The sequence below is a fragment of the Arvicanthis niloticus genome, chromosome 8 (genome assembly GCF_011762505.2).
Source record: "Arvicanthis niloticus isolate mArvNil1 chromosome 8, mArvNil1.pat.X, whole genome shotgun sequence".
Lineage (NCBI taxonomy): Eukaryota > Metazoa > Chordata > Mammalia > Rodentia > Muridae > Arvicanthis > Arvicanthis niloticus.
This window is the reverse complement of record NC_047665.1, coordinates 43,943,250-43,969,718: the sequence shown is the minus strand read 5'-3', so window position 1 is coordinate 43,969,718 and position 26,469 is coordinate 43,943,250. Positions and strand designations below refer to the sequence as shown.

Here is a 26,469-nt window from a genome sequence, read left to right as displayed (position 1 = left end):
CCTTCTTATTTAAAGGAAGGACTATATACATCCTCTTCTGTGACTAAAAATGAAACATCAGAAGACAAAAGTACAAAGGTCCTTGTATCTTATGACATTAAAACCTCATACTTGCTTTGAACTAAATGTAAAATTTAAAGGAAGTCACTCTGCCTCAGTTTATCTAAGCCCTGCAGTGATCTCTCTAGAAGTAACTAAAGAAAAGTAGCTAAGAGAAGGAACATCTGCTTTAAGCGACTGCCAGCCTGTTTGGTTTAAAGTGGGTGTCTTTTACCTTTATCTACTAAGTTTTTATACTATGCTTTTGTGTTATGTCAATAACATTCATATTTCCCCCAAAAGTCTTTGCTCTGATCTAACCCAACATATTTTGGATACCTATATTCATTTAGAATTTCTGCAACAAACTATCAAAGGAGAGGAACCATAGTGTGAAACAATTTAGACTATAGTATAGATGACAGGTGAGACAAAACTCTGTCACTTTAAGTAATAAATTTGCAAATACATCACTGCTTAAACTATTCTAGATGAAAAGGGTCTTCTATGTATATTCTCTAAGCACAGGCAGAAGTGGACATTTATCATCTAATCAGCCATTCTCTTTGATGAAAGAAAATTTCCAAGTCAAACAAAGCTGACTTAGAATAGTAGTCTGAATAAAAAAAAAAAAAAAAAAGTTTATCACATGATATTTGTAGGACCATGAAAGGCAGCCTGATTTCTGGTTGAGCTAGGTTTAAAACCCCAGTAACCCAGCAGGTGATCCCGCAGGGTTCCCTGGAAGGGACAGTAGGCATAGGCATTTGCTCCCCAACTCCCGGCTTCTGACACAAGGTCACAGACCTCCATAGAGTGGGTTCCTTCAGTCACATAAGACAATGACCCCTAGCCCCTCCACAGGTAGAGGGCATGACTACAGGCAACACAGCCTCAAGACAGATCTCTGTATTAATGAGGTACCTAATGGCCAGAGGGGCATAGCCAATTAAACATTTCTTCCTAGACCCTCCTCCTTGTAAAAGGTATTTAACCTCAGGCCCGCCCTAAAAATACTGGGGTATAGTTTTCATCTATTTTCTGCCATGACAATAAACATCTTAAGACCATGGACTATTTTTCTTCTTTTCGGGATCTGCCATGGGGAACAGTGGAGCATGGGACATAGCCAGAGCTCATCTTTCCCCCTCTTCCCTTTAGCTGCAGGCAAATCTAGCCTGTAGGCCCCACTTTATTCTCGGCCCTTCCGAATCCCCCCAGCAGCGTCGAGGGGCCCAAGAGCCTAAGAACCAGCTGGTCCCAAACCAAGAACTCCGGCTTCCCAAGCGACCTCATCTTCCTGTGCCTCTGCCTCTCTAAGCCACAGCCCTAACCCCTTATGGGGTGTCAGATGTGGGACCCACATCAACCTAACAGATATTAATAAAAATATTGTTCTTTTTCATGAAGTCATATTGACATTTAAGTTTCAGCTCATTAAAAAGTCAGTCTCAGCCAGATCAGTGGCCAATATGGCCCACACACTACAGCCCACTTGCCTCCCAGGAGGTTTGCAATAATCAAATATTCAGAGCCCAGCTGACTTGGGACCTCCCCAACCCTGTGGACCAGCTCCATTTTCCTTCTAGTCCACTTTTCCAACCAGGCCAAATCAACAGCTTTATACATTCTCACACTGTACAGCCTGCCTGCCTCCAAGGAGGTCTGCAGTAACCAAGGACACAGCCTGCCTGCCTGCCTCCCAGGAAGTCCACAGTAACCAAGGAAATAGGAGGCCTGCTGTAACCAGAGACACAATAGGCCCACCCAAACCAGAGACAGCACTGCCTGCCTCTAAGGAGGCCTGCTCTAACCCATGTCACAGAGCTCTATCTGCCTCCAAGGACACCAGCTCCAGTCAGAGACACGTAGACCAGTTAACACAGAGACAACCAGATGGCCAGAAGCAAGAGCAAGATCATAAACAACAGAACCCAGTGCCATTTGGCACCAAAAGAAGAAACCAGTTCTCCCACCACAGCAAGCCCTGGATACCCTAACACACCTGAAAAGCAAGATAATGACCTAAAATCCCATCTCATAAAAAATGATAGAGGCCTTTAAAGACAATATAAAGAACTCCCTTAAAGAAATATAAGAAAACACAGGCAAACAGGTAGAAGCTCTTAAAGGGGAGACAAACAAATCCCTTAAAGAAATACAGGAAAATACAATCAAACAGTTAAAGGAATTAAACAAAATGACTCAAGAACTAAAAATAGAAATAAAGACAATAAAGAAAACACAAAAGGAGGCAACCTTGGAGATAACCAACTTAGGAGAGATCACCTATTGGTATTCTGCAAGCATCACCAGCAGAATACAAGGGATAGAAGAGAGAATCTCAGGCTTAGAAGATACCATAGAAAATACTGACATACGGTTCAAAGAAAGTACAAAGTGTAAAAAACTCCTAACCCAAAATATCCAGAAAATTCAGGACACAATGAAAAGGTCAAACTTAAGAATAATAGGAATAAAAGAGGGTGAAGAATCATGCTCAAAGGGCCAGAAAACATCTTCAACAAAATAATAGAAGAAAACTTATCTAACCTGAAGAAAGGGGTGGCCATAAATATACAAGAAGCCTGCAAGACACCAACTAGATTGGAACAGAAAAGAAAATCCTCTTGACACATAATAATCAAAACACTAAATGCATATGAGTGTTTTAGAAAGAATATTAAAAGCTGTAAGAAAAAATAAGCCCAGGGCCAGATGATTTTATTACCTATTCCATCAGATTCAAGAAGAGCTAATACTCTTCAAACTATTCCACAAAATAGAAACAGCAGGAACACTATCTAATTCATTCTATGAAGTCACAGTTACTGTGATACCTAAACCACACAAAGAACCAACAAAGAAAAAGAACTTCAGACCAGTCTCACTTATTAATATAGATATAAAAATACTCAATAAAATTTTCACAAACCAAATCCAAGAATACGTCAAAACCATCATTCACAATGGTCAAGTAGGCTTCATCCCAGTGATGCAGGGATGGTATGATATATCCATCAATGAAATAAACTATATAAACAAACTCAAGGGGGAAAAACACATGATCATCACCACCCCTTCATGTTAAAAGTCCTGGAGAAATCAATAATTCATGGCACATACCTAAGCATAATATAAAGAAAACAATAGACAACATCAAAGTAAATGGAGAAAAACTAGAAGCAATCCCACTAAAATCCAGGACAAGACAAGGATGCCCTCTCCCCCTATCTATTCAATATAGTACTTGAAGTCCTAGCTAGAGCAATTAGACAACAAAAGTATATCAAGGTGATAGAGATTGGAAAGAAAAAAGTCAAAGTATCACTATTTAAAGATGGTATGATAGTATATATAAGTGACTCCCAAAACTCCACCAGAGAACTACTAGAGCTGATAAACGTCTTCAGCAAAATAGCAGCATATAAAATTATCTGAAACAAATCAGTAACCTTCCTTTATATAAATGATACAAAGGCTGAGAAAGAAATTAGGAAAGAAACAATACCCTTCACAATAGCCACAAATAGTATAAAATATCTTAGTGTAACTCTTATCAAGCAAGTGAAAGATCTGTACAACAAGAACTTCAAATTCCTGAAAAAAGAAACCAAAGACCTAAGAAGATAGAAAGATCTTCTTAGTAAAATGGACATCCTACCAAAAGATATCTACAGCCGGGCAGTGGTGGCGCATGCCTTTAATCCCAGCACTTGGGAGGCAGAGGCAGGTGGATTTCTGAGTTGGAGGCCAGCCTGGTCTACAGAGTGAGTTCCAGGACAGCAGCCCAGGCTATACAGAGAAACCCTGTCTCGAAAAACCAAAAAAAAAAAAGGTATCTACAGATTCAATGCAATCCCCAGGAAAATTCCAACATAATTCTTCACAGACATGGAAAAAGCAACTATCAACTTATATGGAAAAACAAAAACCCAAAATAGCTAAAACAATTCTCAACAATAAAAGAACTTCTGGGGGAATCATCGTCCCTGACCTCAAGCTGTACTACAGAGCAAGTGATAAAAAACTGCATGGTATTGGTACAGAGACAGACAGGTTGACGAATGGGATAGAATTGAAGACCCAGAAATAAACCCACACATTTGTGGATAAAATATACAAAGAACTCAAGAAATTAACCTCCAAAAAAAAACCAAATAACCCAATTAAAAAAATGGAGTACAAAGCTAAACAAAGAATTCACAACAGAGGAATCTCAAATAGCCAAGAGGCACTTTAAGAAATGTTCAACATCCTTAGTGATCAGAGAAATACAAATCAAAATGGACCCTGAGATTCTACCTCATACCAATCAGAATGGATAAGATCAAAAACTCAGGTGACAGCACATACTGGCAAGGATGTAGAGAAAGAGGAACACTCTCCATTGCTAGTGGGATTGCAAACTGGTACAACCATTCTGGAAATCAATCTGCAGTTCCTTAGAAAATCGAAAATAGATCTACCTGAAGACTCAGCTATACCACTCTTGGGCATATACCCAAAAGATGCCCCACCATACCACAAAGACACATGTTCCACCATGTTCATCACAGCCTTATTTGTGATAGCCAGAAGCTGGAAACAATCCAGATTCTCAACAAAAGAATGGATACAGAAAATATGGGTCATTTACACAATGGAATACTTACTATACAGCTACTAAAAATGAGGACATCATGAATTTTGCAGGCAAATGGATGGAACTAGAAAATATCATCCTGAATGAGGTAACTCAAACCCAAAATGACATGTGTGGTATGTACTCAGTAATAAGTGGATATTAGCCAAAAAGTATCAAACACCTAGGATACAACCTACAGACCTTAACAAATGTAATAAGCAGAAAGGCTCAAGTGAGGAGGCTTCAATCCACTTAGAAGTGGGAAGGAAATAATCACTAGAGGCATAGGGAGGGAGGGACCTGGATATGAGGGGGGAAGAGGGGAACAGGACAAGACATGGGGGGACAGGAGAGAAACCCAGAGGGCCAAGAGAATGAATGAAAACAAGCAGCCTGGGAGTCGGGGGAGATGAGAAACCCTCTTGAAAGTATCAGAAACTCAGGAGGTGAGAGTCTCTCAGGATTCATTGGGGGTGACCTTAGCCAAAATGTTCAACACTGGGGAGAGGGAACTCAAAAAGTCCACCTCCAGTAGATAGACAGACAGAGCCTCAAGTGAAGGGACAAGGTTACTAACTCACAGTCAAAATTTCTGACCCACAATTTTTCCTGTCTAAAAGAACTGCAGGGACAAAAATGGAGAATCGACTGAAGGAAAGGTGGCCCATTGACTGGTGCAACTTTGGATCCATCTCATGGGGTAGACACCAAGGCCTGATACTAGTACTAATGTTATGATGTGCTTACAGATGGGAGTCTGGCATGGAGAGACCCTAACAGCAGCTGACTGAGGCAGAAGCAGATACTTACACCCAACCATTGGACTGAACTCCGGGACCCCTATGGTTGAATTAGAGAAAGGATTGGAGAAGTTGAAAGGGAGGGTGACTCCATAAGAAGACCAGCAGTCTCAACTAACCCAGACCCCAGGAAGCTCGCAAACCAGACTGAGTCACAAACCAGGAGGCATACACAGACAAGTCAGGGGCCCCTGGCACATATATGACAGAAGTCTGCAAGGTTTGGCCTCAGTGGGAGAAGATGCACTTAGTCCTCAAGAGACTTGTGGCCCCAGTGAAGGAGGAGGTCTGGTGGTGGGGAGCACTCTCTCGAAGAAAAAGGGGAGGAGGAATGGGATGAGGAATTATGGGAGGGGAGACCAAAAGGAGAGGCAACAACTAGAATGTAAATAAATTAAAAAATTAATTTTAAAGTTATTCTGTTTCCCTGGTTTCTTTCTAAAACTAATTCTAACTTAACTTGATGAGATAAATTATGGAAAATATGAGAAATAAATAAGAATAATCTAAGAATACCTACCTCAGGTCCTGTGATGTGCATTAGACCAGACATAGCAGAGGCAATAGAATCATAACCTGCTCTGTGAGACATGGGTCCTGTCTGGCCATATCCTGCAACAAGAACAAGCATTCAGTGCCACCTGGGGTGTGACAGTGTGCTAAAACCATTCACCTCAAAAACCTGCAGTGATGTTCCTATTACACCTGTATGGCCCTTGGTGGAAGCAGTAAGAATTAACTATATACTAGGAAAGCAAAAGCCTTCTGAGTTGCTGGCCTCATTCTGCCTCAGGTTGGTTTTTTTTTAGGGTATTTTCTTTTCTTTTCTTTTCTTTTTTCTTTCTTTCTTTTTTTCTTTTTTTTTTTTTTTTTTTTGCCTTTAGAATAGTTTGAAATGATTTTAATTGGCAACAATTTAAAAAATATAAAGAATAGCACATAAGACATAATTTCTGACTTTTCTTTAAAAGTCAGAAAATAAGACAGGCACAGTAGTGTGCCCCTTTAATCCCAGAACTTGGGAGGCAAAGGCACGTGGATCTGAGTTCAAAGCCAGCCTAGTCTACAGAGTGAGTTCCAGAACAGCCAGGGCTACACAGAGAAATCTTATCTCAGAAATAAAGGGTGGTCAGAAATACATTCAGTGTTAGCCTATATTTTCCAATGGCAGCAAGCCAAGTTAAGTAACAGCTCCCCCTTTACAAGGGGTTCGCTCTCTCTCCTTAGGCCTCCTCCAGTATCACTTCTTCAGCTCATTGCAAGCCCTCACTAGACACTACCTACTCTTCTGTGTGGCAGGACAAAAGTGAAGCAAAATGCATTTATTTAGATTAGGTTTGTTTATTTCTCAACTAAGCAAACAAGTTATAAGTGATGGAGTTTAAAGCTGGACATATTTGAGGAATGGTGGTACAGTGTGTACCTGCAATCCTAGCACTCAGGAGGCTGAGGAAGGAGGACCCAGAGATTGAGGCTAGCCTGAACTACATTGTTAGACCCTGTCAAAAAAAAAAAAAAAAAAAAAAAAAAAAAAAAAAAAAAAAAAAAAAAAAAAAAAAAAAAAAAACTATTAATGGAAAAAGAAGAAAAGAAGAAGAATTTACTGACAGATGGGAATAAAGGTGGCCACTTTATTTTCAAGGGACAAAACAATAGTCAGATATAAAACAATTCAATGACCTACCTAACGGTGTCATTTTAGGTGCTACTTTTTTCTTTTCTTTCTGACTTTTTTGTTAGGAAGGGAAAACAAAAATCAAAGAACATGAGGAATCTTTTCTCCTCCTTTTTTTTTTTTTCTTAGTACTTATTGTTTAATCCTAAAGGTTCTATCAGCTGTGGGATTCCAACTCCAAATCCCATTTATTACCCAGAAAGTGAAGAAATGAAAAGCTTTGCTGACATATCTATTGAAATGCTCTGCTTTATAAATATGTAGAAAGGGGCTCCTGGGGGACTTGCTTCACCAGACAGTGGGGAGCACCCTGGTTCAGTTCCTCCCTCCCCCCAGCCCGCTGATTGAATGGTTCCTTAGCAAACAGACCTCCCTTGGTGGCCATTTATAGAAAGCAGCCCACATCACGCTTTTCTTTCCCTTTATGCTATTTGTGTTCATAGCATTTATCCTCACAGATGTGTTTTATACTGGTTTATTGATTAGTAGTACGATGTTTGATGACAGTTAGTTCAAGAATAAATACTTTTTACTCAAAAATAATGATTTTAATCATGATCAATCTATAAACTGAACAAAGAAGCAAAGCTGTGTTTCTATGGTCTAACCAACAGCTAACCTACCCAGATATGTTTGCTACCAAATAGTCTCTGTTAGAAATAAACTCCTCACATGAAACATGAAGTAATATTAAGATACTCTTAAAATAATTAAAGATTGAAAGATATTTTTCTCTTTGCTTGTTTGTTTTTCTGGATCTATAGCCCCACCTTGAACTCTGAGCCTTTCTGCCTCAACACTCCCAAGTGCTGGGATTACCAGTGCGTACCAACAGGCTTGGTTAATATCCCTTATCACTGGTGACAGAAAATGTGCCATACGTGTCTCCTTGTGCTTTATTATTCAAATTTTGAAACAAAAAGAAAGCAAATTTGTAATAAACCTATCATCTAATTTCAATTATCATTTATTTGTAGACAATCTTTCCAGTATATTTATCTTACAGTTACTACTGCAATATTCCACATACCACTATTATTACTACTACAGTTATGAAAAAATATTTAAATTACAATTTAAAAGAAAAACTTGAATGTCCTGGTTCAGGTAAAAAGTTGTTTTCCCTTCATTTCAAAAACAAAGCTCATAATTTCAAAACAACTACTCTTTAAACTTTTTCTTAAAAGACAAAAGGGGACTGTGAAGAGGTCATAATAATAAAAGAAGTCAAGTCAGAAGTCACCATGCAGGAATCTGGAACGTTCCTCCAAGCTTTAGTGAGTGGATGTGAGTGGAGCTAGTCTGCATCTGTAAGTGGTACACTAGACTAGGCTCACAGTCTTCACTGCAGTGTTTTCCAAGCCACAGGCAATTCCCAGCACTGAACAGCATCCTGAAGCAGAGCTAAGCTGCCAGCATACAGAAAGAACACTGTGCTTGGTAAACCACCTCGAGCTCAACAGGAGTCACAAGAAGGATGAGGTTTTAATGAGCTCAATCCGTGCATCTAGCCAGGAGCCCAAATCCTTCAAGTAAGAAGGCCTCTCACCATCAGCACAACACTAAATGGACTCTTCTAAATAAGTTCACCGAGAAATATGCTCAGGAGAAAATCAGTTACGAAATAAAAGCACATCATGACGGTTGCACTGTGATATAAATTCCTTTTGTTCAGCTTATAACAAGAGTGAATGAAGCACAAATACCCTAAACTTTAAATTGCAATTTCCGAGTGTTTCTAGCAAAGAAATATGTAAATGTTTTCACTGGAGATAGTAGGCACAATGAAAAAGAGAGTAAACTTCAGAGCTAAAAAAATCCGTATTCAAATTATAATTCTGCCAACTATTTTTTTTTAATTTTTTTTTTTTAGAGATTTTATTTACACTTCAGATGTCATCCCCTTTCCCCATTCCCCCCCCCTTAGAAGACCCCTATCCCATGCCCCCTTTTCCTTTTTGCATTTATACATTTTTTTTAAATAATGTTAATCATAAGCGTTATAAGTTTGGAATTGTTCAATCAGAGGTGTAACCCACTGACCAACCTAGATATAACAACTATCTTTGACTGGTGGAGATGCATGAATATCTGCCTCCCTGTCTCCCCCCTCTTTCTCTCTTTCATCACCTAGCTTCTCCTCTCTTCCTTCTCCTCTTTTTACTCCTTTTCTTCCTCTCAGTACTCCTCCTACCTTAGCTCCTCCTACACATCACCCTTCCTGTTAAAATGAAACTTTTCTCTCAAAATACAATTAGAGCATAATTATGCTAATTTGTACCAGTGAGGTACAAGATAGTTCTAATACCCCGTCCATCCTTTTGTTGACTAACCAGCACCTCTGTCATCTATCCTAACTAAAACATTTACTTCTGAACCTGGCTTTAGGATGAATGTCAGCTGACGACCATCCACTCAAATCTTTTCTCTTATGGTAAATAGCTGTAAGTTTTCAACCCCGTCAGAAATCCAGAATGACTGAGTTAACTATAATTGTGGGAAGCACAAAGCATAGCTTCTAAAACTTAGCCAATTTATAGAGACCTCTGAACACCTGAAAAGCCCCTATACTACCAAACGTTGGAGCATCAAATCTTCAGCCTTCTGGCCCAGAATCATCTGACAGACCTTGGTGATGCAGGATTATTAAGGACTGATTACTCTGTCTAGGCAGATATAATCAGTCGACTATTCTGCATGTGTGTCCTTTTCTGGACAGTAATTTGCCTGTAGATGGAGAGAGGCAATTCTTGCCTAGTAGCTGTTACCACATAACTGGAGTAACTCCAAGGATGCTCAATTTCTTCTTAGAATCCACGACAGGAAGCTGTCAGGAGCAGACAGATCTCTAATCAATATGAACATTAATATATAAATATTTGTAGCATCAGTTCTATGGACTTCTGATGTTTTGAAAAACAACTATCCATGTAAGGTAACTGGACTGTTGTCTGTTCACTCCTCTCAGCTATTTCTAAATAAAATATGGGAAACACCCTAACAATAAACTCAAAAATATGAATTTGCTATAGACCCTTAACTCATAGGTTAAGCGTCCCAAATCAGTTAAAAAGATTAAAAAAGGGCTGGGTCTAGGCATTGTATTCCTAAATGTGTTATACAGGCACAATGCCCATGAGCGTATCAATATTCATCTCATTTTTATATTAATAAGAGGCTCGTACCAATGAAAACCTTAAATTTGAGATCAAAGTAAATTTTGTACCATTTAAGAATTTATAACTTCATCTTGATAATAATTATACAGATTTCTACCAGTAGGTTATGGCTATGCAGTAAGTCCTAGCTAATCCCCCCTGTTCCAACAAAACCACTACTTGTCCCTAGAATGACAGACCATTATTAACCACATTAGTCCCCAAGCTCAGGGAATAGGGGCGCTGACTCTTCTTTAACTTCTTCAAGCTGATTAAGGGCATTGAGATTTTAGAAGAGGGGTTGGGGGGAAGAGTAAGTTGATAAGCCTCTGATGCTGTGTCTTCACTGCATCCAGATGGAATTCCAGGACATCAGAGGTTTGGGCAGGTCTGCTCAGTATGCTTGATGAGTAGATACACCAAGGCTGTGTATTCTGCAATATACAATTCTCAGAACAAGTTTTAGTATCAAGAAAAAAAAAAAATTTCCCACCCCCAGGGGGCTGACATTTTTTTTTTAAAGATGTTGGTTCTGAAGACTTTTTTTTCCCCCGCTTGTTAAAATTGGTTGTAGTATTTACATTTCAGATTTTATCCTCTTATCCTACTTCCTCCCACCACCCAGAAACCTCCTATCCCATCCCCCTCCTCATGCTTCTATGAGGCAGTGACCGCACCTACCCCCCCTCACTATCCCCTCCCCACCCTCACATCATTCCCCCCCTCCCCACTGTGTGTTCATTTTTTTTTTATGGGACCAAGAAACTCCTCTCCCACCTATGTCCAACAAGGCCATCCTCCCCTACATATGCCTCTGGAGTCTTGGGTCCCTCCCTATGTGTTCCCAGGCTGGTGGTTTAGACCCTGGGGGGCTCTGGTTGTTTGGTATTGTTGCTTTCCACCTGGGGTCAATAACCCTTTCTGCTCCTTCAGTCCTCTCACTAAGTTCTCCATTGGGAAACCCCTGATCATATCAGTGGTTAATTGTGAACATTGTCCTCTGAGTGTGTTAGTCTTTGGCTGACCTCTAAGGAGACAGCTATATCATGTTCCTCACATTATGCACTTCCAGCCATCCACAACAGTGTTTAGATTAGGTGACTGTACATGGGGTGAATACCCAAGTGGAATGGTATCCTGATGGCCCCTCCTTCAGTTTCTGTACCATGTTTTGTTTCCCTATTTGCTCCCTTGAGCATTTTTGTTTCTCGTTCTAAGTAGAACTGAGGCATCCCCTCTTGGTCTTCCTTCTTCATGAGCTTCATGTGGTCTATGGGTTGAGTCTTCACTAATCCAAGCTTTTGGGCTAACATCCGTGGAGATATGTTTGTGTAACTATCTTCTTTTGGGGTTTTTGGAAGATTACTTTCTTGCTTTTTCTAGGTTATAGTTTCCCTCCTTGTTTTGGAGTTTTCCACCAATTATTCTTTGAAGTGCTGGATTTGTGTTGAGATACTGTGTAAATTTGGATTTGTCATGGAATATTTTGGTTTCTCCATCAATAATGATTGACAGTTTTGCTGGGTATAGTAGTCTGGGCTGGCATTTGTGTTCTCTTAGGGTCTGTATGATATCGGTCCAGGATCTTCTGGCTTTTATGGTCTCTGGTGAGAAGTCTGGTGTAATTCTTATAGGTCTGCCTTTATATGTTACTTTGCCTTTTTCCCTTACTGCTTTTAGTATTTTTTCTTTGTTTTGTACATTTGATGTTTTGACTATTATATGGTGGGAAGTATTTCTTTTCTGGTCTAAACTATTTGGAGTTCTGTAAGCTTCTTGTATATTTATGGACATCTCTTTCTTTAGGTTAGGGAAGTTTTCCTCTCTAATTTTGTTGAGGATATTTACTGGTCCTTTTAGTTGGGAGTCTTCCCCCTCATCTATAACTATTATCCTTAGGTTTGGCCTTCTCATTGTGTCTTGGATTTCTTGTATATTTTGGGTTAGTAGCTTTTTGTATTTTGCATTTTCTTTGACAGTTGTGTCAATGTTTTCCATGGTATCTTCTGCACATGAGAGTCTCTCTTCCATCTCTTGTATTCTGTTGGTGATACTTGTGTCTATGACTCCTGATCTTTTTTTTAGGTTTTCTATCTCCAGGGTACTGTCCCTTTGTGATTTCTTTATTGTTTCTACTTCCATTTTTAGATCCTGCATGGTTCTGTTTAATTCCTTTTCCCGTTTGGTTGCATTTTCTTGAAATTCCTTAAGGGATTTTTGTGTTTCCTCTTTAAGGGTTTCTATCTGTCTACCAGTGCTCTCCTTAAGTTCTTTGAGAGTGTTAATTATGTCTTTCTTAAAGCCTTCTATCATCATCATGAGAAGTGATTTTAATTCTGATTCTTGCTTTTCTGGTGTGATGGGGTGTTCAGGGCTTGCTCTGATGGGGGACCTGGGTTCTGATGATGCCATGTAACTTTGGTTTCTGTTGCTTATGTTCTTGCTCTCGCCTTTTGCCATCTGGTTAACTCTAGTGCTGCCTGTACTTGCTGTCTTTGACTGAAGCCTGTCTTTCTAGTTATCTAGCTTGTGTCTAATCTCCTAGGGTCCAGATGTCTCTGTGATCTTTTCCAGCTGTACTGATTATAGTGGTACCTCTAGGATGCCTCAGGATATAGTGCCTCCAAGGTAGTAGTCCAGCTAGGTGTCTGCTGTTCTGGGTGCAGTGTCTCCTCTAGAATATCTCAGGATATGTTGTCTGAAGCTCTGAGTTCATTTGTTCCTCTGTGGCTCTGGATTGAGTGGACCTTCCAGTATGTCTCAGGTGGAATCCGGGGTCCACACAACAGCAGACCTGGCAGAGGTCTGATCCAGGACTCAGATCTGGGAACTAGTTTCTAAGACACTGTCCAAGTTAGAGCGCTTGGGATCCCTGCTTCCTCTGGGTTCTTAGAGGTTGGGGACAGAGCTGCCACCCAAGATCTGCTCAGTGCTCTGGCCCAGACTGGAAGGAACCAGTGTTCCAGGCCAGGAGTGACTTCCTGGGTCCTTTTGGTTCCCAGTTACTCCCTGTTTAGGGCGGGCCCTGCTGTCTGCTTACCTAAGATACTGCCTGAGTTCGAGCGCCTGGGATCCCTGCTTCCTCTGGGTTCTTGGAGGTTGGGGACAGAACTGCCACCCAAGATCTGCTCAGTGCTCTGGCCCAGACTGGAAGGAAACAGTGTTCCGGGCCAGGAGTGACTTCCTGGGTCCTTTTGGTTCCCAGTTACTCCCTGTTTAGGGCGGGCCCTGCTGTCTGCTTACCTAAGATACTGCCTGAGTTCGAGCGCCTGGGATCCCTGCTTCCTTTGGGTTCTTGGAGGTTGGGGACAGAGCTGCCACCCAAGATCTGCTCCGTGCTCTGGCCCAGACTCTCTGCCAACTATTAAATCTTCAACAATTCATTTAATTCCTGTGATCCTCACTGATAATACTAACATTTAACTCACATTTACTTCAAAATTCAACTTGACTGCATAGCAAAAGCAAAGTGAATTTTATATTGAGCATTAAATATTCATTAATCAATAAATACATATTAGTCAACACACCAAGCTTACATTCTTCCATATAATATTTATATCATAAGAAAACGTATGTTGAGCTATGTCAAAGTATTGAGAATAGAAATCTCTAGTATGATAAATAAGTTGTTTAACAACTATTAAAAAGGGAAAACTTTTTACAGTTGGAACATAACAATGCTCATTAGAGAGAAGAATGTGATAATAATAATATTATACAGTAAATCTGTGTATAGTGATGTACATCTTTAATCCCAGCATTTGGGAGACAAAGAGGTAGGTCAATCTTTGTGAGTTTGAGGCTATCCTTGTCTACAAGTGAGTTCTCAACAGCCAAGGCTACTTAGAGAGACACTGTCTCAAAAAAAAAAAAAAAAAAAGTAACATGCATGTGTGTATATACATGTGTTTGTAAGCAAAAAAAAAAAAAAAATCTGCCTTCTCACTTAATACTTAACTATTTAAATGCTATTAATAATACCAACAGTTTTGAGGACTATATTGACAATTAGATTTAACTGTTGGTAATATGAAAACTGGAATTATCTGTTGAAAGTTCAGTAACTATCTGAGTATAAAATAAAAACAATTAGGGTTGCTTTTTTATTTTTATCTTTACTATTTTAACAACTGTGCTTATAATCCAAAGTTAACAGAAAAAATCTATCAGTTCTTTATGTTGAAATTAAGGGGGTAAGGAAAATTTAAGGAGGGTGTAGAGAAGCAGAAACACACTGTTCTCTTCCTTCTCTCTCCTCCTCTCCCCTCCCCTCTACTCCTCTCCTCTCTCTTCTCCTCTCCTCCTCCTCCTACTCTTCTTCTTCTTTCTCCTCCTTCTCCTTCTCTTCCTCCTCCTCCTTCTACTTCCTCTCTTTCTCTCTCTCTCTCTCTCTCTCTCTCTCTCTCTCTCTCTCTCTCTCTCTCTCTCTCTCTCTCTCTCTCCCTCCCTCCCTCCCTCCCTCCCTCTTTCCCTTTCCCCTGCCCACTTACTTTCACTGTAAGGGACAAGATCGCCATCTTGTGGCCTCTCTGAACACTGACTACACAGCAAAACTTGCAGTTGAGACCCTAAGAGTATATATACTCCTGGTTTCCCTTACTTTACTTTTCTTTTGAATAGTGCCTTGCCCATGTTTTTTTTTTCTCCTTCACCAGCAATCTTAAAAACCAGCAGTAATAGGAACTCACACTCTCTGTAACTCTGTGACACCTTACAGTATTCAATACTCTCTCTACCAATGCTTATCATTTGGGCAATCACAAATCCCTTTGAAAAACTGATGAGAGGTTCTGCACACACCCCAGAAGAAAGGAACTAACAGATGCTGCTCATAAAACCCATTCCTGTCCTGTGTTGGGTCGGGCTCAGCATTAAGATTAAGTAGCACCCAATGCTTATATACACCTGCTCCAAACCTAGAGTGCCTCAATTCTCAGGACAGCTTTCCTGACAGAGATCAGCCTAAAGGAAGCTTGAGAATTCTAAGTAACCAAGAGCTTCAGGGTAGAGCTTTAGCCTGATGGTAATAAAAGGAAAGAGAACAAAATAAAGCATAGGAAGTGTTATAGAAGAGCTGAGATGTGGACTCAAATCTGTCTTCTTAAATCCAAAGATGTTCGTGTGTACTTAGGCTTTCATTGCCATCTTCATCCAAAAGTCCAAAATCCTACAAAGTGTTGATGTCCTACACAGAAATGACATCCCAGTTCAGTTAACTCACAACCATTAACCAACGTTGCTTCTTTTCCTATAGTCAACATCTCATTTAATACAAAACACATCTCAGCATATACATGGTCAAGAAACCTGAGTTACCCTAAACTCTTGTCCTTCACTCTGTGCTCATGTCCAACTGATTAATAATTCCTGGATGATTATTTGACCTGCCAGATATCTCCCACATCTATCTAAGTTCCTATACCCTCATTCAATGTTCATCTGCCTCAGGTTACTCTTCATGGGATACAAAAAACTTCCAAAAATCTGATCAAGATTTTTTTTCATACTAAAATTCTCAAAATAATAATATTCCTTGACATGACATATTGGGTTCTTTATGATGGAGTTCTTGCCGTTGAAATTGTTGGAGTCACGCATCACTCCATTTATCTTCTGCCACACCCCAAAACAATTTACATTCAGTGTAGTTGTTCTCTAAACATGGATAGCTCTTTAGTTCCTCTCGCCCTCTGTTGGTGCTACTTTACACATTATTCCCATCTTCACTGTCTGCTATCTGATTCCCTCCAAAACACAGACCAGTGACAGCCACTTAAGAACAAGGAAGAAAGACGTTTCAAAGATGAGTACACCTCTGCCAGATATATATATACATGTTAATACAATTAGAGCTAATACTAAATATTCTAAAAGCTACAGAAATTCTAACAATTCCATTACATCTTCCACTACATGGAAGAGCTGAAGGTAAGAAAATATTTTTGTGATAGATAATCAAGTATGTCAAATGTATATACATATCTTCATTTTGCTTTTCTCAGCTGTTTTTGGTTGGTTGGTTGGTTGGTTGGTTGGTTGGTTGGTTGGTTGGTTGGGTTATTTGGTTGTTTTTTTATACTGTGAAGAGTTAAAATGATAAGCACTGAAGACAGCTCTCCAGGTTACTTTTCACAAAAGCTTAACGACTTAAATTCTTGTCCTAGAACCTGCACGTTCTATGCTGGTATACATTTGTAATCCCAGCATTCCTCCTGTGATGTGGGAGACAGAGAGAGGAGGCAGAGATCAGGCAGAAAGCTCATAGGCCAGCTAGCCAGGAATAGACTGCACACAGAAAACTAAGAGAAACTCAGGTAAAAGGCCAGAATTGACTCTCCAAAATTGCCCTCTGTCCTCCACTTGCATGCTATAACAAGTACTCCTACACCACACACACACACACACACACACACACACACACGCGCATGCATGCATTTTTTACGTTAAAGGGAGTAAAGACTTGGTATTTTTAATATCTTATTTAACTCAAATGTTTGGGTTTTTTCCCATTGAAAATGTCCAAGAATAAAGAATACAAGTATTCCTAGTATCTGATTTAAACAAATTAAGTATGTTAAATTTTGAGGGTTCATTATGAATTTTTAATCACCCATGACTACTGGTATATACTAGAGAATAAATTCATATTGTGAAGATTTGTAAGGAAGAAATTTTGCATCTATCTAACCTTCACTAAGTAAACTATATCTAGAATAATCAAGTAGTTGATGATATAATTTGTGTGTGTGTGTGTGTGTGTGTGTGTGTGTGTGTGTGTGTGTGTGTGTTATATAAATATATCTGGAGACCAGAGATGAAGGCAGATGCCTTACTAAATCACTTACAGCTTGTTTAAAAAAAAACCCACAGGTTCTCTAGCTGTACATGGAGCTCACTGATTGGCTAGGCTAGGTGATTTCAGAGCACCAGGGATCCATCTATCTCTATACACCCCGATCACCCAGCATTGGAGTTGCCAATACAACCTGCCTTGCCCAGAGCTTTATGTGGGTTCTGACGATTCAAACTTGGGTTCTCATTTTTGCACAGCAAGCATTTTGCCAACTTTGACATTTCCCCAGCATCCAGAAAGATTTGTTTTGTAAAAGTTTACCAACAATGAAGAAAACAATAAGAGTTGAAACCCACAGCTATGCAATTCCTACCGAATTAATACAGTCAAATATTATTGATAATAAACATAGGTAAGCATTAATAACTTCCAAATTTACAATAAAAGGTCATTATGTAATACCTACAAAAACAATCATCATTTTCTATTGAATATTCTTAAGAAAAGGAAAACGCAAATAAAAATCTGAATACTCTTACAGATTTCTCTATGTATTATTAAAATTAAAGACACCACAGAAACACAATTACCATAACAGGACAAAAGAAAAATTATGAAACTCATAATGAAAAAGAAAGATTGGAAAGGAATTGTGAGATAATGAAAAAATGTGGCCTGCTTTCAAATTTCAAATTTGAGAGACAGAAATCTGAATGGCAATTGCATGCTTAATTACATTAATTACTATTTTTATTCGTGTGTAATAATGGCTTGCATATTTAGGCTTTAAATTTGTGTGTGTGTGAGAGACAGACAGACAGAGACACAGACACAGAGACACAGATGGAGAACTTGCATTCATGCTTGCCACAGTGTCTCTGTGGAAACCAGATGACTTGGCTCTCTCCTGCCACCATGTGGATCCCAGGGATAGAACTCGGGTAGTCAGAGCCATTCCGCCCGCCTTACTGAGGACTTAAATAAGATCATTTCCTATTAAATATATTCTAAGATAATTAGAAAGGAAATTATGTGAGTTCTAAATTTTACTTGTAAACATTCTCTGGAAGATCCATAATAGGCAGAATTATGAATAAAACATGGTAAGTTGTAATTTATTAAACTGGGTACTAAAAATTTGTTACATTATACTTCTTATCACTTTTTCAGAATAAGATGTAAAGCAATAGTAATAAATTCTAAAATTCTATGCTAATTCCATTTTGAATATATAAAAGTACATCAGAAAACAAAGTGAAAGTACACCAAAATAATATTAGATATGAAAAGATTTTAGGCCAAAGTTCTCAGCATACAGATAAGAAAGGTGAGTTCGAGAGTAAGAAGTAACACTCAGGAGATAATTTTCTAAAAAGTAGTTTTCCTTGTGTTTGCCCTTTGGTTTGTGAGCACTTCTCTTGTCATGCCTCTTTCGTGAGACATGAAGAGCCAAAAGAACCAGAATTTCCCAATCTTGTGGCCTTTTTGCTCAACTTCCTTAAGAACATTGTGGAAAGCCTCTTGTTTAAAACTTTCCCCTCAATCATATCTTCAGTTTAATAGTTTTTTTTTTCTTTCTACAGTCATATCCATATGTCTCTTTCCCTCTTCCATCCTCCTGTTACAAACACTTCAGCAGAAGTCCAATGCAACACACCTATAAGCCAATCTAAGCATACTTAATTCAAGGACTCCAGAGGTCAAATAACAGAGACAACTTAGAGTTATAAAAACATCATGGCCAAACCAATAACCAGCCCACCCCATGGACAAACACCAATCCCTGACATTATAAATGATGCTCTGTTATGCTTGAAGACCAGAGCCTAGCATAACAGTCCTCTGAGTGGTTATACCCAGCAGTGGACAGAAAGAGAAGCAGATACCCACAGCTAAACATTAGATGGAGGTCAGAGACACCTATGGAAGAACTGGGGGAAGGATTGATGGGAACTCCAGAAGTAGATAGGAACTCCATAGGCAGAAAAACAGAGTCAACAAACCTGGACCCCTGGAAGCTCTCAGAATCTGAGCCACCAATCAAAGAACATACATGGGCTGGAACAAGGCCCACAGCAACATATGTAGCAAACAGAAAGCCCAGCCTTCATGGCTGACCTATCTGGCTTCAATGAGAGAGGATGCACCTAATTTGGCAGAGACTTGATGTACAAGCTTTAGTGGTGGGGTGAGGGGGGCGAATACTGGGGAGGGGGTAAAGGGACTAGGAGAGGGAGGGACTTGGGGGGAGCAGAGACTGGAATGTAAACAAATAAATAAATAAATAAAAATTTTAAAATAGTATGGCCAGAGACTGTACACGTGGATCCCAATGGAGGAGTTACAGGAAGGACTGAAGAAGCTGAAGGGATTTGCAACTCCATAGGAAGAACAATATCAACCAACCAGACCCCCCACAGCTCCCAAGGACTAAACCACCAACCAAAGAGTACACATGGAGGGACCCATGGCTACAGCTGCATATGTAGGAGAGGATTTCCTTATCGGGCATCAATGAGAGGAGAGGCCCTTGGTCCTGTGGAGACTCCATGCCCCAATGCAGAGGAATGCTAGGGTGGTGAGGTGGGAGTGGGGGGAAGCTCCCTCATAGAAGTGGGGGGGGGGGGTTGGGATTGGGAGTTTTTGGAGGGGAAACTGGGAAGAGGGATAACATTTGAAATGTAAATAAATAAAATAACCAATGAAAATAGTATGGCCAGAATATTTAAAGAAATTATACTCATGCTTTATATGTCATCTCATTTATGCTTCACAGTAACTAAATGGAATAAATTTTATTGTCCCATTTTAATTACTATGAGAAAAGCTTGGTGCTGTGAACAGCTAAGTGCTCACACCCAAGATCACACCAGTGCTTACCATAATCCTATAAGCAGCTATTAAACTATTGACATTAGTGACTGTGCGTAACATTTTATAAAGCATTTCCATGAGCACCAACAACTTATTATTTAGAACAAAACTGTGATCAGGAATGACAACAATTTAGACCTGGTTTAAAGACCAAAAGTATAATTAGTGTAGTTTGCTTTCCCAACAACCTTTGAAATTAGATCACCAATTTCTATCAGAAGCTGCAGCAAAATTGATTGATTAATCGCAAAGGACTTAAAACATGGGAAACATCATGCTAACAAGAATATGCTCCCGATTCAAACAAGAAGATGAACTGGATGGTGTAACAAAAGCATCCCACCTTTGTTACAGAATTACCACTTGCTTTACTATCTCTAATTGGTAATGCTAAAAGTACTTTTTGTTTTACAGTTGTTTTACGTACATGTATTTTTCCAACAATATACTAGGTAGACAGTAAAAATTTCCACCTTGTCAATTAACTGTGCATAGTTTGTGTTTTGTGCTATTCCTTTCATGTCTGTGATATTCTTCATATAAACTTTCAAAAACAGTTTCCATGCAATTTATGGTAGTCAGGGTGATCGGGTATCAAGAAAATTATCTTAACTGTTATATGCAATATATTTTTATGGAAAACACAAGTCATTAAACCGCTCATCATCTAAAAGGAGGCCATCACTACAAAGTTCTGATGCCTTGCCAGTGCATTTATACACACGAGCACAGATTATTTTAAATCCCAAAAGGCTTATACAAGAATGGAAGGAAAAGCTATTAGAAACCACAGTGATATAATGAAAAGAAATAAAATTTGTCCTCTAACTATGAATTTTGATATATTTCCATGTTTAAAAAGCTATCAGTAGTTCCATATTTCAAGCTTTATTATTTTCTCAAAGAAGAATGCAGCCCATAGTTTGATAGATGCACCACAAAAATCACTAAAAAAAAATGAGGACAGTTAACTTCATTATGTATTTTTATCTTCAAGAAAAAAAGCCAAATCTTAAATGACAGAAATGTAAAATAAACTTTTTAGTAAAAAAGAAATTTTAAAATCCAGCCAGACTCTCACATAAGTTAACTCCTGGATAATATAGCTGGATTCCCAGACTCCTAATAGCAGCACTAGGTCAGCCTTTGAAAGGACATTCTAGACAACGAACACAAAACATATTCAGTACAAACCTCTTTACAAAGCAAGACTAAACATTATCTCAAATCAAGTCCAGATAAATGGATAATCCAAATGAGTAACAACTTAATAAGAATCGCCTTTACCCTTGTTCCATTGTCAAGAGGAAAATTCTCAATTAACAGTAAATACAAATTCTTAATTTAATAAATAAGTAAAACAAAAGAACAAAAGTAAAGAAAGCATCACATAGAAAAAAATCCCTGAGGCCATGAGCAATTAAAACTTTTTCACAGTGCAAACTTAGATAAACACTGCTGCCAAATTTTCTCAGTGACATTAAATCTCAAGGCAGAGAAATAACATAAAACTAAAGGAAAGCAATGGCATGTGATGGTCCTGGTAAAACTCATTATGTACAGACTAGCTGATAGGAGGCTTAAAAGCTTGCAGTTACATATAAACACATCGAGTTCTGAGATCTTAGTTTCTCCACTCAATAAAATCAAGGATCACTGGGGAAAACTGGACAGAAGCATTGGCATGATGAGAAAAACCTAAAAAATAATTTTTAAAAAATGTGGAAGTGTTCAATGAGCAAGTTTAGGGTGAATGTATGCAAGAGACATCTTTAAGACATTCATATTGGGAGAAGGGATGAAGAGTCGGCTCAGTGCTTAACAGTGCTTACTGCTCTTCAAGAGGACCCAGGTTCAAGTCCCAGAACCCACATGGCAGACCACAACCATCTTTAACTAAAGCTCTGGGTACTTAATTAAGGTTCCTTAAGGACCCAGGTAACTTTCTTCTGACCTCCAAAGCCATGAGATGTGCATGTTGTGCACATGCAAACCAAAAACCCATATACATAAAATAATTTGAAAGAGAGAGAGAGAGAGAGAGAGAGAGAGAGAGAGAGAGAGAGAGAGAGGTTACCACTAGCCAAATCTGTGGATATGAGAAAATGACAGCTACAGCATATAACCTATAGACTAATGTGACTTTAAGAGTCCCCAATTTCATACATTTTTATAACAGAAAAAAAGTTTTTTCCTAGTAGCAGAAAGCCAGATGATAAATATGATAACATGATGAACATGGTAGTACATGTCTTTAATCCCAGTTCTTGAGAGGTAGAGGCAAGTTGATCTCTGTAACTTTGAGGTCAACCTGGTCTAGATAGATTAGATAGATGATAGATAGATAGATAGATAGATAGATAGATAGATAGATAGATAGATAGATAGACAGACAGACAGACAGGGGATGTTTAGTTTTAATTGTCAACTTGGGATAGATGCAGAATGCTATAGTTAGTTTTAACTTGAGACAGCTCAGAGTCATCAGACAAAGGAACCTTAATTAAGAGATGTCCCAGATTAAACTGGCCTGTGAGCATATCTGCAGGAGATTCTCTTGATTGTTAATTGATGTGGGAGGGCCTGGCACACTGAAGGCAGCACCATCCCTGGGTAGGTAGCCTGCCTGAAATGTGTAAGGAAGCTAGCTAAGCATGAGCCTTCAAATGAGCCAACAAGCAGTGTTCCTCCATGGTTTCTGCCTTGGCTTCCCTCAGTGATGCACTGTGACCTGGAATTGTAAGTTAAGCAAATCTTTTCCTCCCCTATGTTGCTTCTGAGCAGAGTGTTTTGTCACAACAACAGAAAGCAAACTAGAAAAAAAATACAAAACACCTGTACATCCAGATGTGGAGTTTAATAAATTACTCTGTAATCAATGCTAACAGGCATCTAAAATACCCTTAATTTGTCTCTCTGAGGAAGTCAAAGAGGACAAAGAGAAAAGGAAAGATGGTAGCAGCACAAAAGAGGAAGACCTGCCATTTCCTAAACATGGTTCTCCGTGCCAAGCACTTCATATACATTAATTCCTTTAATCCATACAATTCTAGAGTTTTCGAAGGAGAAATTTACAGCTTAGAAAAGTTATATAACATCTTCCTCCAGGTTACATAAGAGCAAGGCCATTGTGTTTTATTGTTAGTATTTGACTTTTGATGTTTGTTTGGGGGGAGTTGTTTGTTTGTATTATAGTGGTATTATTTGCCACTACATGTATTATAAGCAAACACTCTAACCATGGGCCACATCACCAACCATTGGTCCCAGTTTAATCTGAGAACTTGCATTTTATCCGATTCAAAATTCTCATAAGACTAAAGAGATGGACTGACAACGTTAAAACAGTACAGGAGGGCCAGCAAAGCAGCTCAGAAGGCAAAGAGCTTGATATACACCCTGAGTCCCAGGATTCACAAGACAGAAGGAGAAAACCAAGTCCTGCAAGTTGTTCTCTGATCTCTACATGCATGATGTGGCACTAGCATACCCAAAGCCACACACATATGAAGTGGAAACTTGGTTTCTTTGGAAAGTTGGTTATGTCAAATGATGTTTTGCTGGGGCACACAGGTGAAATGATGTTTTGCTATAGCAGTGCCATGAAAGAACGTGTGATAAAGAAGTATAAATATGACGCCACAGACAGTGGGAGACGAGCATTGGTTTGCTTCGATCCATCTCACTATTCTTCGCTAATGACACACATATATTGGTTCACCTTACATTGCATTGCTGAGCTCTGCTTGTAATGACTCCAGACAGAGACTCATCAAAGAACTTCTCATGAGGCTCCTGTGAAGCTCCGAGGCTTTTTGCCTCCAGATGGTTTGTGAACCTTGTAGTTTCTTCAGAATTGAGCTACAGCTGCTGGTTCATGAATGGTGTCTTCCTGTCAAGAGGACTGGACTGCAGCTGCTGATTCATATTTGGTGTTTGCTACAGGACTGAACTGCTGATATCCTGACAACAAAGATGGGACTTGCCCCCAAAGAAATATTTCTAAACAGGTCTACTTCTCCCATGTTCTAATAACTCTTTTCTTCTACTATCTATGGTGGGTGGTGGGCTAAAACAGCAGTTGAACATTTATTGAAAGAGCCCACAAAAATTTATGCCAACATACATATATGTATGCATACATACATACACACATACAGACATACATACATACAGGCATGGTTTTTAAAACACGGTAAGGCAATATTAGGCCTCTCAATGTTTCTAAACCTTACAGCAACAACAGGAATATCATTTGATGAGAATATAAGAGTAAAACTATGAAGAGAGTGGGGGAACATGATCAAATTTGCTCAAGTCTAGTTCCTAAAGAAAACTTCAGGAAGAAATGGGCATCCAACATGGGAGCCAGGAGAGAGCTGTTTCATTCCTAGTAAATTAGCCACATAATTTTATTCCACTAATGCAGATTTAACAACTACCAAGAAAATTAGTGGCACTTTGGAAAAACCATTCATGGCCAAGAGTAACAAGGCTCAACTCCACATGGCACACAATTTTGCTAAGCAGATTCTAGCATTTCCTTGGTAGAGCAGGAATGAACAAAGGTTTTCAGTGGTTCTACCTTGGTGATTAATTGTTGTTTCACTCTGAGCCTGACTCCTCTGACTGAGACTCCTAATGGCAACGGTCTCTATACTTGTGACTCTGTCCTTTTTCCAGCTGTTTACTTATAACCCTTCTTAATCCCTGAGCGTCATCAGCATACCAGCTTCCTTCTGTTCTGTTCTCTGGGACAGATCAAAGGCACACAATGTTATTTTCTTTCTCACCCTGCTCTACAGGAAATATTAGCAAGACTGCAGTGGCTTCCCCAAACCACAGTCCTCCAGACATCCTAGCTCTCTAAATATCTCAGGCATGAATCACATAGTAATCTACTTACTCACCAAGCTCAAGGAAACAAATTCCAAATCCTCCCAGAAGTTCCAATAAAGTCTTTCCTTTCACTTGAAATGATAAATTCAATTGAGCTATTTCTTTGCATACAATGACCATTTGAATAAAAGAAGAAAAATGTAAAAATTATAAATATTTAATTAAAAAGTTTTTAAGTTAAAAAATGATTATGATTGTTTGTACCAAATCTAGTAATAATAATTACACAGATATGGCAATACCATACAAATGAAATCTGACTTTTAGTTTTTTAAATTATTTGTACTAAGTACATGATAAATACTAAGAGCATATCTAACACATATTTGGTATCCCTGCTGACTCCAAGACTCTAGAATAAAAACTGGTTCCTGTACCACCAGTATAAGATATGTGACTCTATTTTAATGCCCTCTTCATGGTTTCAACTAAGTAAGCAGTAAAAGGAACCTGCATTAGCTTTGAACCATCTTCTTGGTAAAGTAAGATGATGTCAGAATATTTTGTATTAGGAGACTCAGCTCAGGCTCAAAGTTCCTCTCTGGGTACTCCAAAAATAAATAATTTGTAAGTTTCTACACTGGAATGAACATCTAAGAGGAAAATGGCACTGTTTCTTCTAAATGAATACTTATATGCACTTGCAACATGGTGCCAAGAAAAAGTAATTCCTGGGTTGCTTTGTGAAAATGACACATAGAGCAGCTTCGAGTTATCTCTAAGCTAAAAGGGCAATGAAGTGATAAGAGGCTCAGAAATTTTTCTCTCCACATGAAGCTTGAATTAAGACATACTTCCTTCTGCTGTCACTCAGGGTCTCTTCCTCAGCCTGATGTTTGATGGCCCAAGTCTATGAAGTAACAGACTGATTACAAAATTGTGAACTAATACCAGATTTCCTCCTGATAAAGCCAAGTTAAACTTACAATGCCAGATTTATTTCAAATGAATACTGACTCTGTAGTCAGACATAAATAAATTTCTACAGTGTTAGGGCAATATCATTACAGTCAGAAAGGATACCAGAGTATCAGGAGTAATTCTAATGGCTGGGCATGGTGGTACATGCCTTTCATCATAGCATTTGGGAGGCAGAGATAGAAGGATCTCTATTTAAAGGCCAGCCTGGTCTACAGAGTGAGTTCCAGGACAGTCAAGGCTCCCTAGTAGACCCTGTCTCAAAAAGAAAGCAGTGATCTAAATCCTGCATTAACTTGACAGCAAGCAGTCAGTCCTCATACTTGTTCTCAAAATCCCCTCAAATACCTATGGAGAAATATGATGAAGATGAAACTAGTCAAAGACAGCAGAGATACCATCGAATGCCACAATCACTAGAGAATTTCAGAAAACAGCATCATGGAAGCAAAGGACTAAGAAGTACATCCTTTGCAATTTTATGAGGTCCCATTTGTCAATTCTTGATCTTAGAACATAAGCCATTGGTGTCCTGTTCAGGAACTTTTTCCCTGTCCCTAGGTATTCAAGGGTCTTCCCCACCTTCTCTTCTATTAGTTTCAGTGTATCTGGTTTTATGTGAAGGTCCTTTATCCACTTAGTCTTGAGCTTTGAACAAGGAGATAAGAATGGATCGTTTTGCC

The 26,469-nt window shown here is 39.0% G+C and overlaps 1 protein-coding gene across 3 annotated transcripts in view; it reads right to left on the bottom strand.

Moving 5' to 3' along the window:
* Nucleotides 1-26,469, bottom strand: part of Sugct (succinyl-CoA:glutarate-CoA transferase) — a 719,395-nt gene that overhangs the window by 604,903 nt on the left and 88,023 nt on the right. For all 3 annotated transcript variants that reach the window (XM_076939338.1, XM_076939339.1, XM_034510479.2), the window contains exon 7: nucleotides 5,987-6,078. In XM_076939338.1, coding sequence (XP_076795453.1) covers nucleotides 5,987-6,078 — 92 coding nt within the window. The remainder of the gene's footprint in view (nucleotides 1-5,986; nucleotides 6,079-26,469) is intronic.